Here is a 17,032-nt window from a genome sequence, read left to right as displayed (position 1 = left end):
TGCTTTTTTATGTTCTGTCATGAAGAATATAATACACTACATTTCCCACACACCCCTTGGGGTCATTCATTGACATCAGTGAACGCACAAGGATACGTGACTGCAGACGTGTTTCCAATGATCCAGTAGATGGACTCCAGAACTGCAGTTTCTCCAGGACAGAAGGCCCATGCAGTGAGATATCTCAGGTTCACCAATGCTGTCTCTTCCCCCCCCACTACCCTTTGTCACAGCAAACTCACCTCATTTTTATAAGTTTAAAAAGAGCTTCAACTTCATGTGCAGTACGATGACAATGTTGCGTTGTAATGCACTTGCACCACAAATCCATTTAATCGGTCACTGTACCATCAGCACAATGGCAGAAACATCACTAAATGGCCAAAAACCAAACAAACATTTCATTCAAAAGTGAAACCTTTATTGCATACAAAAACAGAATTAATTTCAAAGCCAGCTACAAAAATATGAAGAACCGTGGTTGCCAGGAGGGGTGTGTGTGATGGGGGGGGGGGGGGGGGGGGCAGTCTAGGGGTGAATCTCGTAACCCAAGGGGTCCAGGCCTTGGTCCAGCAGCAGAAGAGAAGATTCCCGCAGCTTCTGAGTAAATTTACCCAGGTCCTCCTTGGAGAAAACCTGTGCAGGAGAGACAAAGACGAGTATCGTTTAATATTACACCACTCCAGTCCTGTAAAAATCCTGGACACATACGCTGGCAAACTGAGTAAGCCGGACTGTCAATCGCTCTCGAGGGTGCGTGAGCCTGAAGGAATGTGGTGCACAACTACCTTGTGCTTGGCGCCAATTCCTCTGTCATTACACAAATAAAGCGTGTAATTCGTGAAGGTTAATAACGTCTCTGCACCATTTGTTACATTACATTTAGGAACGAACACTGGATACGCCGTCTACATTTCATCAAGCAACACTAATGTATGCAACACTCGAAAATACTCCGTTTCCGGGACATTGTTTCATAATTTTTTTTCCCAGGACAGACAACAAAAATCTGGGACAGTCCCGGAGAATGCAGGACGGGTGGCAAACCTACACCACTCCCATTCTCACACATATTCATGAGGCTGGTTTCTAACAGCAAAAGATAATGCACATCTTCATAAAATGAGACTGGTCACGATTAATGTCCAGTTAAATTTCCTAGAAGGACGGCAATCTGCCCACGGCGTGCAGACACCGTTCCACGTGGACATTTTCCATCTTGGCGGATTCCTCCACCATCTTTGGCAACGCCTGCAGCCTGGCAGGTTGGGGGCGGGGCCGAGGCGGTGCACCTGGTAGAGGCGGTGCTGCTCAGAGGAGATGATGTCAGCGAGGCGCAGGGTCTCCTGGTGCTGCTTGGTGTTGTGCAGCACCGACTGCAGCAGGAAGGTCATCATGGGCAGGCACAGCCGTCGCAACAGCGCCATCTGGTGGGAGCGCTCGGGGTCGTCCTCCGCATCCTGGAGGGAGCGTCCGTTAGTACGTGCAAAAATACGTACGCACGCTCACGACACATGTAACACCAACAACAACAACAACCGTGCTCGGAAACAACATGCACACACCTGAACATACGCACCAACTGCAACACAGACAATAGACAATAGACACACACACACACACACACACACACACACACACACACACACACACACACACACACACACACACACACAGGGCTGTACATTTGTTCACATTACACATATTGTGGGCCATGTCCACTGGATGTTAAATAGGCTAAAAACATCTGTAGGGGTCCTCCTATCCCTGTGTCTCCCTTGTGTCAGTGTGTCCTTGTAGTGTTGTCACAGTTTCTTTTCATCCTGTGTGTACATTTTAGATCTGGATACCTTTCCTGTAACGCCTTGAGATTGTATTTTAAATGAAAGATGCATATTAAATTGAATGTATTATTACTGAGCGTACAAATCACACCAGGTCCCACGTATGCGGCCTGTAGCGTAGTGGACTGGGACACGCAAGGTCGGTGGTTCTAATCCCGGTGTAGCCACAATAAGATCCGCACAGCCATTGGGCCCTTGAGCAAGGCCCTTAACCCTGCATTGCTCCAGGGGAGGATTGTCTCCTGCATAGTCTAATCAACTGTACGTCGCTCTGGATAAGAGCGTCTGCCAAATGCCATTAATGTCATGTCATGTCATGTCATGTAAGCGTGTTGGGCAGGAGGGCACGTCCTCCTCACCTCCCGCACGTCCACCATCCAGCCCCCGTCCACGAACAGCAGGACGTTGTACATGCGCTCCTTCACGTCGTCCGTCAGGGCCTCCAGACGCCCCTTCCAGCCGTCGTAGTCCACCTGCAGAGACAGGAGCGCAGCTGAGGCCCAGCCACTCCGCACACAGCCCTACACCCAACCAAGCCCTCTCCATACAGCACCGCACCCAACCACACCCTCTGCACACAGCAGTGTAGCTTTTGTTTTAGCCCCAACACTATGACACCTGATTCAACTGATTAACTAATCTTGGTCTTCAATCAAGATCTGGACATGTAGAATCATGCGTCAGAGCTAGGCTAAAACAGAAAGCCTTTTCAGATAAGACTGGACAGCCCTGCTGTAGAGTGAATGGGCGTTCACACCGAGGAGTCCCAGCTAACAGAATGAACGTTCTCACAATGTTGTGGCGACGTTATCAGCACTGCAGTAATGTCGTGAGAGCGTGTGGTGCTAGCCGGGCTAGCCGAACTGACCTTGTACTCCTCCTCCTTCATCCTGTGGGCCACCTGCTCCGTGAACTTGGCCACCCGGGCGAGGACAGTGGGCTTCTGGGGGGTGGAGTTCATGTGCGCGAACCAATCAACGAAGGCCTCGTGTGCCTCCTGAGCACAGAGAGAGGAGCGGAGGGTCAGAGAGCGGGACCCGGAAGGCTGCTGGTTCAAGTCCCAGTGTGGCCACAATAAGATCAGTGCAGCGGTCAGCCCTTAAATCCCACATTGCTCCAGGGGGATTGGCCCCTGCTTAGTCAAATCAACGGCAGGTCGTTTTTGGATAAAACCGTCAACTGACGTGTCATGCAATATAATGTAAACGTGCCAGTGGGAGCCAATAGGAGCCTCCTCATTGTGAATCCATGAAGTGATTTTACTGGCTTTCGACTGCGGCGGAACGGAATGCCTCCTTCCTGCAGCCTGTCAGTCACACGAGGGGGGGGCGTCTCACCAGGTAGGCGCGGATGCAGAGGTGCTCGCGAATGGCGTTCTCGTCCTCGGCGGGCAGGGGCGCGTCCTCCCACTGCCGGTAGATCTCACGCATGGAGTCCTCGGGGACCTTGCCGAAGGCGGACTTGGCGGCGTCGTGCTTCTTGGACACTGAGGGACACAGAGCAGCTTAGGGGACCCCGGTCTGCCATTCAAAGCTGCACATCGCACACAGAACCAGGGCAGCACAAGGACATTCGTCAAACCCAGCTCCTACCGTTTATTTCATGTTTATCAATTTGTTTTCTCTACTTACTTAAAGCAGAACTGAGAACTCATCAATTCTCATGACAGTGAGCCATTGACGCAATATGATTGGAATTCTCTTTTCTTTCTCGTGTTGTCCCATTTAATAGTATTTTAATCATTGTATCACTTATGTAAAGCATGTTTGAGTACCTTAAAGCGCTCGATAAATAAAATTGATTATTATTATTATTATGAACCACAAGAAGAGCAGGTTTTATGGAAGGTCCTTTCAGTGTTCTAGAACTCCACTGCGTTACCAACAGCGATGGTTACATCAGCATTAGAATGTTCATTTTAGAACATTATAATCGCATATTTGTGACCTCACACCTCATCACAGCAGAGGAAACTGGGCAGGAAACAGGAAGCGAGTCCCGTTTCCTGCCGCCCCGGCTCGCACACACTGCAAGGAGCCCTCGCTCACCCAGGAACTTCCTCATGATGGCGTTGCTCTGCTTCAGGGCCTCCGCGCGCTGCGAGGGGTCGAACACCAGCCACTCGATCACGTCAATCTTCCTCTGGTCTCCCTGGTAACAGGAGATGGGGGCGGGGCACAAGCTCGCTTACAGACAAGTTGCATCTACAGCTCACTCTTTCATGCGTCAAATGTGCTCGTCTGCGAGTGTGTTTACGTGAGAGCGTGTGCTTTTGTGCATGAATGCGTTGCGTGTGTGCGCGCATGCAGGTGAATGCGTTCGAGGCGTGTGTCTGTCTGTGGCTCTACCTCAGTGGTTGCGATGTCTAACAAGGCGTCGTGGTGAGCGAAGTCCTCAGAGTCCCTCTCGCGGATGTTCTCCACCACTGTCTTGGTGACAGCAGCCACCTCCAGCCCTACGGACAATGACCGCCATCAGCACAAAAACACCAACACCCAGAAGCCCCTCTGTTATGGGTGTAGCAGCCTTCACCCTCTCTGCCGTTATGACAGCAGTCAACACAGCGATTACCTGCACTACCTGAGAAAGTTGATTGATTAGGAGAAGGTGTGTGCGCATTCTCCCACTGCAGGGGTCTCCAACCCTGGTCCTGGAGAGCTACATGGTCTGGCTGGCTTTAATTGTTACTCTACACTTAATTAACCAATTAGAGCAGTTGAGTCACCTCACCTGGGTACTCGGTTCTCAACTGGGTGCTGATTTTGAGGTGAAAACAAAAACCAGCAGACCCCGTATCTCTACAGGACCAGGGTCGGAGACCCACAGTCTCTGCCCCCGAACGACTAACCCCCCCCACCTTTAACCACAAGACTAACCCCCCCCCGCCCCATTACTCGACGACTGTAGCCCCCCTCTCTCACCCGCCTCGCGGGCCAGCTCCAGGCAGCGTTTGCGGAGCTCCGTCTCCGACACCGACTCCAGGAAGTGTGCGTACTCGGCCACCGCCATGTCGGCCGGCAGGTGGCTGACGTAGAAGGCGATGAGGTCGGTGTGGCCTTTACCAATCAGCAGCTAGGAGCAGAGAGGACACACCCACCACGTCACAACTCACACAGAGGGGCGAGGCGAAGACGGTCCCACAACACATCACAACTCTGCTTTCCTCCCACAGTAAATCGGAGACTCTAGGAGAGCGAGTGAGGAGTGTGTGTGACCTGTGATGGACTGGTGGGTTGTACAGGTTGTATGGTATTGCTGCCTTTCACCCAGTGCATGCTGGGATAGGCTCCAGGCCCCCTGGTTAGATAATGGAAGGATGTACACATCATACCTGTATGTAAGCCTTCAGGACGTCCACCAACACCTCCTCCTGGAATAAAGCAGTAAAGGGTCTGTGTGTTAAGGGGCATATGTGGATTTAATGACGTTGTATTTGCTGATACTGGACTTGAGATTGTGCACAGATGGAGGCTGCTGCAGGGGAATACCTTCAGCTGCATGCCCAGGCTGCGGTAGAACAGCAGCAGGTGCGTCATGAAGCGCAGCAAATGAGCAGGCAGCGTCGCTCCCCCCAGCCAATCGCTGAACTCCCCGATGAGACCTGCGCACAAACACGGCCTATCACTGAACTTCCCGATGAGACCACCACCCGGACACGCATCAAACACTCCACCAATCACCATGGTCTCACCACACACACACACACACACACACACACACACACACACACTTACCGTCTAGGTCTCCCTGGATGACAAACTTCTGGATGACGTGATAGTACTCTTTCGTCTCCTCCAGCACCGTCTGTAGAGAGAACATAAACAAATGAACAGTGACGCTAACACAAGGCTGGGACAGATTCAGTCACCGCTTTCGTCATGAAGGTCATCACGAGGCGCGCCCACCTTCGACTCTGTAGCCAGCAACTCATCGAACACCTTCTCCAGAGTCCAGCTGAAACGGAAATGAGCCGTTAAGTTCCAGCCACAGCAAAGGAACGGCGTGAGAGATAAATATATACGGAGGTGTCAAATGCAATGAAATGGATCAGTGAGCACTTTTGACGGCGGCTACAGTCGGTCGGTTCTGATCGTGAGGAGTGAGGTCGTGAGGTCAGCGGTGAGGACAGGCGTTAGCGGGTAACCGTGGCGACGGAGGCAGCGCTCACCTGGCCTCCAGGTACTCCCGCGGCAGCTCCTCCAGCTCCTCGCTCCCCAGGCCGGCGGAGCGCAGCTCCTGCTCCACCAGCGTGTCCACCATCACCCGGAAGTACGCCCACACCGAGTCCTCCCACGTCTCACACACCGGGAGCAGCTGCAGCCGGGAGAGACACACACACACACACACACACACACACACACACACACACACACACACACACACACACACACACACACACACACACACTCTGTAAAGCACGGCTTATGCAACCATTTCTGGATCCACAAAAACTTTTGACAGAGAAAATGATTCCCAATTCCTGTAATGCATCTTCAACTAAATGAACCAACGGCTGTTTTTAGCCGTTTATACTGACAGCCGCACGGCAGTGCTCCCGGTCCTAAAACCCGGCGGGACGGTCAGACCGCGGTGCCCCGAGACAGCGGTCCGTAACACAGTGCGTACCTGCTTCAGGTTCCCGCTCAGAGCCGCGTAAATGGCGCGCTCGTATCTGTTGAACTGCTCCTGGAACACAAGACGAACACAGCGGTCACCACCCGCAGGCCTGTATTCAGTCGGAGAATCAGAGCGATGGGGTCGGTTATGAGGATAACCAGCAGGGCGGCGCTGTGACTCACATCCTCTGAGAGCCTCCAGCAGCACACCTTCCATATCCCCCGCAGAGGGTTCCCCTCCACCGGCTCCAGCTTCAAACCTACACACACACACACACACACGGAGTACCAGTTGCTTAGGAACAACTCATACGGTACATCAGCTCATTAAACATTCTGCCAGTTGCCTCATCTTGTCTGTCCCTGACTGGAAACTATCAATTTAAAACATCAATTAGGCAGCATGCATTTTATCGAAAAAACTGTGACTATGAAATACCCTGGTAGACACTTTACTGAGAATCTACTGAACCAGGGAGGACATGCTGCCTTGTGTTCGGGATTGGCCTGCTGCATTTTCAGGGAAGAAGAGCAAACGGAGTGCGTGAGCATTGGGTCGCCAAGCTGTGACCTCACCTCTGTTGTTGTTGGGGTCATGGTAGGGCTTCCAGCCCTCCAGAGTAGCAGCCCTCCAGGCCTGCCCACTGCGCTTACAGAGACGCTGAGCCTGCAGGACACACGTTACAGTTTAAAGGGGCGACGTGGCTCAGGCAGTTAAGAGCAGTCGTCTGGCAGTCGGAGGGTTGCCGGTTCGATCCCCCGCCCGGGTTGTGTCGAAGTGTCCCTGAGCGAGACACCTAACCCCCAAATGCTCCTGGCGAGCTGGTCGGTGCTTTGCATGGCAGCCATTGGTGTGTGAGTGTGTGTGTGAATGGGTGAATGAGAAGCATCAATTGTACAGTAAATTGTACCATTTACCATTTACAGTTTGAGAGACACTTGTACTGAAATAGCCGTTTTTCCCCCCCTGATTTTAGCCAGTGTTATTGGTGGCAGGGTGAGGCTGGCTGCAGGGTGAGGCTGTGGTTGGGGACTGAGAGACCGCAGGGCCGCACCTCATCCATCATGCCCGCCCGCACCAGCGCAAACAGGTACTTCAGCAGACGGGCGTCGTCCTCTCGATCCAGATCTGCCAGCGGCCGCTTCTGCCTGACGGGCGCGTCGGGGTCCTGCACACACACACACACACACACACACACACCACTGAGTATAGCAGACTGAGCTCTGACTCTCTCTCTCTGTACATCCACCCGTCATTCCCGTGTCTCACCAGTTCCGTGACCAGGGGTCGGCTGAAGCCCGTACTGGAGTTGACTCGTCTTTGCTTGAGGGCGTGCAGCGTGTTCTCCCTGCGTGCACACGCACACAAAGCACCGTCACACCATCGCTCTGGAATCTGGCTGTTCGTCTACACGGTCGCTTGACCTGAAATATGTCTCGGGTCCAAAAATTTTACACAGAACCAGGCCAAACTGAACCACTGAGTACGGTCGTACTGACCGATGTGTCTACCACATCTACAACGTGACATTCTGAGCCCACAAACCTGTTCAGCCACGGTTCAGGAGGCCCAGGGAAGACCAGTAATGTCCAGTAACTTCAATTTCAACAATAAGCAAAAAGCATTACTTACCAACATACGGATTTGGAGTGGAACTCGATATTGTCTGAAAAATCCCCGATATCATCTTTGGCAATGCTCTCCAGCCAGTCGACCACAAGCTGAGAGAAGCAGAGACAGCAATGAGGGCATCAGATTAACAAACACTGTGAACATTAACAACCGCTTGCAGTTAACCAACCCAACATTAAAGAAGTTACTGTAATAGACAGTTGTGCATGTCAGTTTTAAAAGATCATTCACATGACAAATGAGATGCCCTTTCCTATTGAATTGTATGGGGTACTGTCCACCCCTCACACAGGAAGTGAGACTGTAGACAGGAAGTGGTCCTACCTGGCTCTGTCGCACCACTGCGTCCCTCTGGAAGAACTGCTCCACCGCCACCTTCTCACTCTCGCTGAGAGTCTGAAACACACGCGTGCACACACACACACACACACACACACACACACACACACACACACACACACACACACACACACACACACACACACACACACACACACCACAGCACGACTGGGTTAGCTGCCTGTTCTCCGCACTACACGCCACAGGCCAAATGCAGTGCAGAACAAGAACACAACAGAAGTTCTGCTTACTGCTCTCTCCACCATCATTTCATCCTCCAGAGCAGTCTGGATCCTGTCCCTGCAGAGGCACACATATTTCTGCTTTAGGATTTCAAACATTAAATAGCAAATGGGCTGCATTTATCCAGACAGGGACACAGACTCACCTGTAGAGGGAGGTCACGAGCCGCCAGGTCACCATCTCCTGCTGCAGCAGCCAGCACACACTGCTGGTCTTGGAGAACTTCTGCGGCCCTGGAGCAGCCCTCTGAACCAGCCTCTGCAGTATACCCACCTGCACAGAGAACAACACTGACCACCTGCACAGAGACCAACACTGACCACCTGCACAGAGAACAACACTGACCACCTGCACAGAGAACAACACTGACCACCTGCACAGAGAACAACACTGACCACCTGCACAGAGAACAACACTGACCACCTGCACAGAGAACAACACTGACCACCTGCACAGAGACCGTCACACCGACAACCTCACACACATACCCACCTGCACAGAGACCAACACACCAACAACCACACACACATACCCACCTGCACAGAGACCAACACACCAACAACACTGACCACCTGCACAGAGACCAACACACTAACAACCTCACACACATACCCACCTGCACAGAGACCAACACACTAACAACACTGACCACCGAGCACATACCCTGTATGTACACGCAACACTGACCACCGCACACACACCCTGTACACACAGAGACCAACACACGGCAACAACACATACCCAAACACTAATACCACACACACATAAATAGAGACCATGGGAGGAAGCAGCCCAAACTACAAGGCCCGGAACAGGCCACATGAGTGTGCGCAGTGCATTCTGGGAGATGGGAAGCCACGGTACCTTATCCTGGCAGATGGACTCATACTCCTCAAGCAGGTCAAACACTGCACTGGAGGAGTGTCTGAGGTAGGACTGCAGGAACTCTGGGAACAGGCTGACAGCAGCTGCAGCACACAGCGACAGGAAGACAGGACAGATGCAGTCACACACAGGCACAGACACACACACATACACAGTTTTGTTCTAACTGCTTGTGATATTTTCGCCCAATGTATGCTGGGACAGGCTCCGGCCCCCCTGCGACCCTGTTCAGGAAAAGCGGGTTAGGATAATGAATTAATGAATTAATGAATGCTTGAGATATTGATTAAACTGTTTTAATTGATTCGAGTTCACCAGATTTCCCAATTAAACTCCAAAGTTGACAACTGTTAATGTGGACAGGGTGCGCTTTTACCCACATTGTATACAAACTCACACACATGAGTACCAAGTCTGTGTGGGCATGTGCGTGTATGTGCGAGGGTAGGTGTGTGTGTGCGAGGGTAGGTGTGTGTGTGTGTGTGTGCGTGCGCGTGTGCATATGCGTATGTGTGTGTGTGTATGTGTGTGTGTGTTTGTGTGTGTGTGTATGTATGTATGTGTGTGTGTGTATGTATGTGTGTGTGTGTATGTATGTGTGTGTGTGTGTGTGTGCGTATGTGTGCGTGTGTATGTGCGTGTGCGTGTGTGTGCGTGTACGCATACTGCCACTGACCTGCTTCTCCTGGCTCATCCTCCTTGAGCATCACAGAAGTCATGTTCAGGTCATCAGCGGTGCTGCTATCCGCCAAGCCAAACATGGGGGAGGGGTAGAGACTGTTGGTCCAGTCACTGTCATCCTGAGAGAGGAAGAGTTGAGGACAAGAGGCAGGCACGCACGCGCCCCCACAATGCATTTCACTACCCCCTGCTGAGCCGCTGCCAGGCACCCAAACCACACTGAGCCCAGACTGCAGGCCCTTCCGTGACCTCTGACCCCTGATAGAGAAAGACAGCTCACCAGGCTGAGGTTTCCGTAGGGACGGGGCGTGTGGATGTAGCGGGGCGATCTGCCGCCGGTCTCCAAGATGGCCGACACATCGGGGTTCCTCAGGCCGCTCCGGGGAGTGACTGAACGAAGGAGAACCCGCACAAGGCACGACAAGTCAATCGCCTATAACTGCACTGAACAGGCTGTCAATCAGAGAAAACTTGTTTGTGGGTGTTTCTAAGTAAAGCTCAGCTCCTAAGAAGAGTGACAGAGTGATGTGGGGGGGGCAGAGAGGGAGGTGCAGGGGGAGGGAAGGAGATAGAGTGTGAGAGAGGGAGGGAGAGGAACCCACATGTCTGTTTGAAAAGCGATCCTGGGGTGTGCTGCAGCAGAGATCTGGCAGGGGTTGCGCTGGCACCGGGGGTATCATCCTGAGGGAGGGGAACTGGAGGCCGGGTCAAGGATCACGTTCCTGCGGTCATATCACACAATGTACACACCCCACCCTCTATATAATGCTGCACCGTCCCAGCAAAGCCCACGGCTGCAATCACGCACAATGGTGCGCGTATGAGAGTCAACTGAAGATGCGGGGGATGTGTGTGCGTGAATAAAATCTCCGGACACCTGACCACTTAAAACCACGCTCGACTACACCTGCTGTTGTAAAGGATACAAGCCACTTTCCTCTGGCGCAACCTCCGGGCGGTAAGCGTCATCTCCGTGTCCAGGGGGACTGGAGACAACAGCTCATTTTGGCCCCTATTAAACGGAATAACATTTGTCACTCCAATGATCAGAAACGGGCATAGTTTCATCTTAACTAATGCCCCATTTGATGACATGACTTGGAATCATAATGGATGTGATCTTGTCCGCCAAATTCCATTAATGTAATGTAATCTTTGCGGGTAATTAACGGTCACGCTTCAAGTTGGTTTGTTTAGCTACCATCAGTTTGCTTGCCACATTGTTTACGATACAAGGCTAACCGGCTAGCGTTAGTAATGCAAAAACTAACAGCAGCGCTGGATACGAAACACTAAAACTTCAACCAATTCCAGTATGTTTTCACAACATTAGTTAATTAACTAACTGACAATAGTATACAACAAGAGGCCATGTGTAATATTAAAGCCATTCCATTACTGATGGCTAGCTATCCACATGGGTCCCAGCTAGCTTACTAACTGACATTGATTTGAATTGATAACAGCCACACCACAGCTTGATACAAAGCGAAATAACACACATTGATATTCAAAGCTATTCCAGCATTAAAATCATTCAACATTACCAGTCCATGATTCCTGTATTTAAAGTTTATCGGCAGCCTTGCGAAACAGTTTCGCCTTCTTCCCGCTCGACCAGTGCACTGTAATCGAGCGCGGATGTACTCGATTTTTTTTTTCATGACAAAACGGGCATTGCTTGCACCTGGAGGGAAGAAAAATATAAACTAAGTTGCGAGGGCCACCTAGTGGCTACGAACGGTAGCACTGTATTTACTGATAGTTTTACAGAAATTATACAGCAAGACACCTTACGTAAATGTAATGTTCGCACATGCTGAATATGGTAACCGAAATAAAATCAGACATTTCAGAAAAAAGAAGAGGAAACAACTAACAACTAAATGAAATGCAAGGTCGGTGGTTCGAATCCCGGTGTAGCCCTACCGTTGAGAATGAATGGGAAAAGTTAAGGGAATTTAAGCTTAACTATCCGCGGCTCCCGCCCGGGCACCGGCTTCACACAGCCGTTGGGCCCTTGAGCAAGGCCCTTAACTCTGCATTGCTCCAGGGGAGGATAGTCTCCTGCTTAGTCTAATCAACTGAGCGTCTGCCAAATGCCATTAACGTAATGTAATGTAATGCTGTAGGCAGAAAATGGTATTGTCCGCCATCTGGTGGCTAAATAATGGTATCACAACAAGAGTCCTTACGGTTCTCATTACAGCTCACGTTTCTGAAAAAAGTCACTATTTCAGTGATGAGAACATCAACATAAAAATTCATGATGAAAATACCTGACTACTAGTTTTTTAAATATTCAAAATAATATCATACATTTAGAAGAAAAGATGAATACACATTATCTGAATTGTTATTAGACTTTACAATCGATTTTATCGAGGTGCAACTTATCAACCTGACCATACCAACGAGCCACGAATGAAACTAGAAGGAACAACATTGCGCTATAGGTAGAAAACTATATTGTGCGCCATCTGGTGGCTAAACAATGGTATCACAGCAAGAGTCCTTACGGTTCTCATTTTAGCTCACGTTTCTGAAAAAAGTCACTATTTCAGTGATGACAACATAATCATAAAGATATATCATGAAAATACTTTACTGCTAGTTTCTTAAATATAAAAAATAATATCATAAATTTCGAAAAAAAGATTAATAAATTATCTGAATTGTTATTAGACTTTACAATCGATTTTACCAACGAAGCCACGAATGAAACTAGGAGGAGCTACATTGCGCACTAGGTAGAAAACTATATTGTGCGCCATCTGGTGGCTAAACAATGGTATCACAGCAAGAGTCCTTACGGTTCTCATTTTAGCTCACGTTTCTGAAAAAAGTCACTATTTCAGTGATGAGAACGCCGACGCCGAAGACATATCACTAAATACATCAATAAAATCCTTGACTGTTAGTTTTTTATTTTACACATGGTTTATTATGAGTAATATTGATATTATTTCAGATCTCCTCTTATTGGGATCATACAAACACCTCAAGACTATTAAAGGAAATCTTAGACTCATAGAAGACTAATAAATGACATCCAGAAGTAGGACATCCTCATGGCTCTTTGAGAAATGGTACAAAACTGACACCCTCCTTCACGACAACAATATTGCGCACCATTAGGTGTCTTAAAACATACTTTCTCAGCCGACTTAAACAGTCATTTGACTGCTGAAAGGGAGTAAAGGAAATACTGAAGTAATATCTATGGTAACCCAGCTTGAGGAGTCGCGCGCTCTTCAGATTTGCGAACACAGCCGGTCAGAGAGCATCTGGCTCATCGCTTTTACAGTAGCACAGTTAATTGCTGCTTCATTTACAGTAGCACAGCTCGTCCTCAGCAGCGTGACGGACACGCTCCCAATCTGAAGGACACTAGACATTTAAGCGCCTAATTATGCGGCACAATATTAGGGCGTGAACGACTTCTGCAGAAATCCCTCTGGCTCACTTTGACTCAGACTGCTATTTTTAAACGAGGACAATGTATTAAAAAAAAATACGTTTTTCTTTGACAGTCATTTTCTAAGACAATGTAGGCCATGATGTTGGGTCGCAGCTCTACATCTGAGCAAGGTTTTATTGTGAATGGCAGAGATAGTAGTGCAGTGTACGAGCATGAAAGAGGAAGAGGCTCCACGGCTGAGAGCATGTAAAGTCGGTGATTTATTCGAGGGTCTTTCCTGTGCACGGAAAGGCAGGAAGTCCTCCGTCAGCCCTGGGTGCTTCCTGGCGGCCTGGAATAGCGCGCGCCCGGCGTGAAACAGGCCTCCGGCAGGACGCGATGTTTGAGAGCGCGGTCCAGACCTGCCGCTGGGGTCACGCCACGCCACTCAGAGGGAGGGGGGGGGGGGAAGGAAGAGCCCACCCTGTCCCGTTCCTCTGCCCAAATCCCCGTCTGTGAGCCTGTGTCTGTGTGTGTGTGTGTGTGTGTGTGTGTGTGTGTGTGTGTGTGTGTGTGTGATGTGTGACAGCAGGGCCAGTCAGGGCGGCGGGGGGGGGGGGAAACCAGGTGCAGGGTTGAAGGAACTCAGTAGTCTGTGAACTTGGTAAATATTATGGTCCAGGCCTGATAATATCATTTTGTCCCTTGTACATATGTGTGTAAAATTAACTGTGTGTTTGCTAGTGTGTGTGTGTGTGTGTGTGTGTGTGTGTGTGCAAAACCCAGATTGGTTCAGGCGACACACACACACACACACACACACACACACACACAAATGTAAAGTGTAAAAGGAAAACTCCCTTTAGTGCAGAGACAACAAAACGCTCCCCAAGCTTATCCCAACATCAGTTGACATGAGGAAGGATTTATTTTCTTAAAGCTTTGGGTTTTCAGTTAGAGGGCTTTCTTCCCGAACTGCCCCCAGAGAGACAGTCCCAGCTCAGACTCCCGCATTAACCCAACGAACGCTAGCCCAACGTTAGCCCAACGCTCGTGACACAACGGCACACAGTGTTCAAACGGCAGGTCAGTTCCACTGCAAACCCTTGCATGGCAATCCAATTTATTGAACTACAGATGCGAGGTTATACAAAATTGCACCACTTTAATTAAGGCTTTTTAGTTTACATTTGGCCACTCCCCCCCCACCCTCACCCTCCTCCCCCCCTCAGTAAAAGCAGATTTTGCATTTCAAACACCGTGGCCTGTACTGGGGCATACACACAAGGTCTTTACATCCAGGAGTTTTTTTTTTTTTTTTTGATGCATACAAAGCAACAAGGCATTCTTTTTAAATAATTCAGCAGAACTACTCAGGGAAAAAAAAACAAAAAAACCTTCAACTTTCACTCCACCCTCCGGTTTAATCTCGATTATTTTTCCTTTTTTTCTTTTTTTCTTTTTTTTTGAAAGAAGTCTCTGACATTCACTACTGATAAACCCCACAGTTACCCCGCCCATCAAAAAACATCTGGACCCAAATATTACACAGGTGAAACATCACGAACAGGCATTATTTATACTAAACTGGACCCGGGATTTGGTTTTCATGTCCTCCATGTACAATGGATGCAGGAGCAAGCGGGGGGGGAGGGGGGGGGGGGGTGCGGAGGTCATACAGTGAGAATCTACAGCGACACAAGCATGGAGAATGACTTCACCAATGACATTTTTATTGATTCGTTTTCTTAAAAACCCTCATTTTAAAATATAATCTTCCTGTTGTTGATCGAGGATTCTACAGAAAAGGACGGGACGGTCGACCCGGCGTTTTCCCCGGACCCAAGCAGGGGGGGGGGGCGGTCCCGCTACGGTCCCTGCACGCATTCATAAAAAAACAGGGAGGACAAACTCTCATAGTCTACCGCCAGGGGCAGGGCCTCCAGTCCTGTCCTCCTCTCTAGAATCCCTCATGTAAACCCCCACTGTACAAAAATCTATGTAAACAAAACAAAACAATACACATAATTAAAGATTGATTGGAATTCAGTTGGATTTTACCTCAAGGAAAAACTAAACATATATTTGAAGGCAACACCTTAGGCTAAAGACAATAGTGACAGGGATCCTTTATAGTTTTATTATACACAGATGTTACTGTATCCACAGGTTGTCCTAAGATAAAATCATATTAATAGCAGTCGCAATATAGCATCTTGAACAAAATCTAGTAACTTAAAATAAAGAACAAAAACAAAGGCCTGGGGGGAAAAAAAACAAACAAAAAAAAACAGGTAGAAAACACCAAAGGAGTAAAGTTAGCTATATGAAATAGGCTATAGAGGCGCTCTTTGGACTTTCTGCTTTCTCTTGCTAGAAATAGTGGCGATTTTTATATATTACAATTGTACTCACCAACGCAAACACCTGGCAATTTCAACAGCCTGGACAGACATCGATCTCAGACAGTTACCGCGGCAACTGGAGAAGGACGCTCGCTCCACTAGCAATAATACTGTGTGTAGGTTCTTGGTCTCGTTTCAGTTGCATACAGCTATCTTTTTATTTATATATACATACATATATGTACATATATGTATACACACATATATGCAGTCACACATATATATACACACACATATATATGTAAAAATCTCTGGGCCACACTGAAGGGGTGGTTTCCAGCCGAGGGTGTGCAAAACTGACGCGGTGGCCTCGAATCCGTCGGTGGGTGGTTTCGCTCGTTGATTTCCGGTTGTTAAAGGGTACACACCACACAGGAAAGTCCGCCGAATGTTAGGTTTAGTAAAAGTCGGGATGCTGGCACTGTCAAGAGGGACAGCAGTTTATCAGACCTGCGGAGGGAGAGAGAGGAGAGCGTTGAGAGGAGTTGAATAGTTAAGAGCTAAAGCCGCACTACGAGACGGTTTATAGTCGGGCCATGTGCGATCGCACGATGGATGTCGCGATGTTGTCACCAGCTTTCCATCATTCCATTTGATTTTGAACGCCGTCACTCGTAAAAAGTATGAACTAAGTATGAATTAAGTATGAATTAAGTATGAATTAAGTATGAACTAAGTATGAACTAAGTATGAATTAAGTATGAACTAAGTATGAACTAAGTATGAACTAAGTATGAACTAAGTATGAATTAAGTAAGCATTAACACATCGCCAAAGTGGAGTCATTGCAAGCTCAAGACATGGAAGCCAGCTGATGAAACTTTGCTGAACAGTACAGGTGAGAATGCTCTATAATCAGGTTGTAATGACAATTGAGCCAGCGATGGGGTCAAAGTTCAATACAATTAATCTCAGTGATGGTCACAACAATGACAGCGACGGCATCCAATCAGCCCATAGTGATAGTATAAGCTAAGAGTCATCGT

At 49.0% G+C, this 17,032-nt stretch overlaps 2 protein-coding genes across 2 annotated transcripts in view; both read right to left on the bottom strand.

Annotated features, from left to right (window-relative positions):
- Positions 1–491: 491 nt before the first annotated feature.
- Positions 492–11,923, bottom strand: nup107 (nucleoporin 107). Its single transcript, XM_061229426.1, has 28 exons — positions 11,789–11,923; positions 11,168–11,253; positions 10,844–10,936; positions 10,522–10,631; positions 10,237–10,360; positions 9,540–9,643; positions 8,821–8,948; positions 8,684–8,732; positions 8,418–8,489; positions 8,094–8,182; positions 7,731–7,809; positions 7,516–7,629; positions 7,037–7,127; positions 6,644–6,720; positions 6,471–6,530; positions 6,013–6,158; positions 5,750–5,798; positions 5,579–5,648; positions 5,333–5,445; positions 5,176–5,214; positions 4,766–4,916; positions 4,193–4,299; positions 3,893–3,995; positions 3,182–3,330; positions 2,713–2,841; positions 2,204–2,317; positions 1,293–1,460; positions 492–636 (listed from the first exon to the last, which is right to left on the bottom strand). The coding sequence occupies exons 1-28, from the start codon at positions 11,794–11,796 to the stop codon at positions 529–531; spliced, it is 2,730 nt and encodes a 909-aa protein (XP_061085410.1). The 5' UTR covers positions 11,797–11,923; the 3' UTR covers positions 492–528.
- Positions 11,924–15,357: 3,434 nt separating this feature from the next.
- Positions 15,358–17,032, bottom strand: part of LOC133118877 (ras-related protein Rap-1b-like) — a 38,872-nt gene continuing 37,197 nt past the window's right edge. Inside the window, exon 8 of the mRNA XM_061229132.1 lies at positions 15,358–16,496. The gene's annotated coding sequence lies outside the window, so the exon portion shown is untranslated. The remainder of the gene's footprint in view (positions 16,497–17,032) is intronic.

This window comes from Conger conger, chromosome 19, assembly GCF_963514075.1.
Source record: "Conger conger chromosome 19, fConCon1.1, whole genome shotgun sequence".
In the NCBI taxonomy this organism is placed as follows: Eukaryota; Metazoa; Chordata; class Actinopteri; order Anguilliformes; family Congridae; genus Conger; species Conger conger.
The sequence above is the reverse complement of the archived record's forward strand: the minus strand, read 5'-3'. Positions and strand labels throughout refer to the sequence as shown.

Bases quoted from the DNA above. Each gene is read 5' to 3' on its own strand.
- nup107 (XM_061229426.1), bottom strand. The intron at 7,128-7,515 runs GTGCGGCCCTGC...TGTGTCCTGCAG, and splicing joins GGGCGGGCATGATGGATGAG to GCTCAGCGTCTCTGTAAGCG. The intron at 2,318-2,712 runs GTCAGTTCGGCT...CTGTCTCTGCAG, and splicing joins TGAAGGAGGAGGAGTACAAG to GTGGACTACGACGGCTGGAA.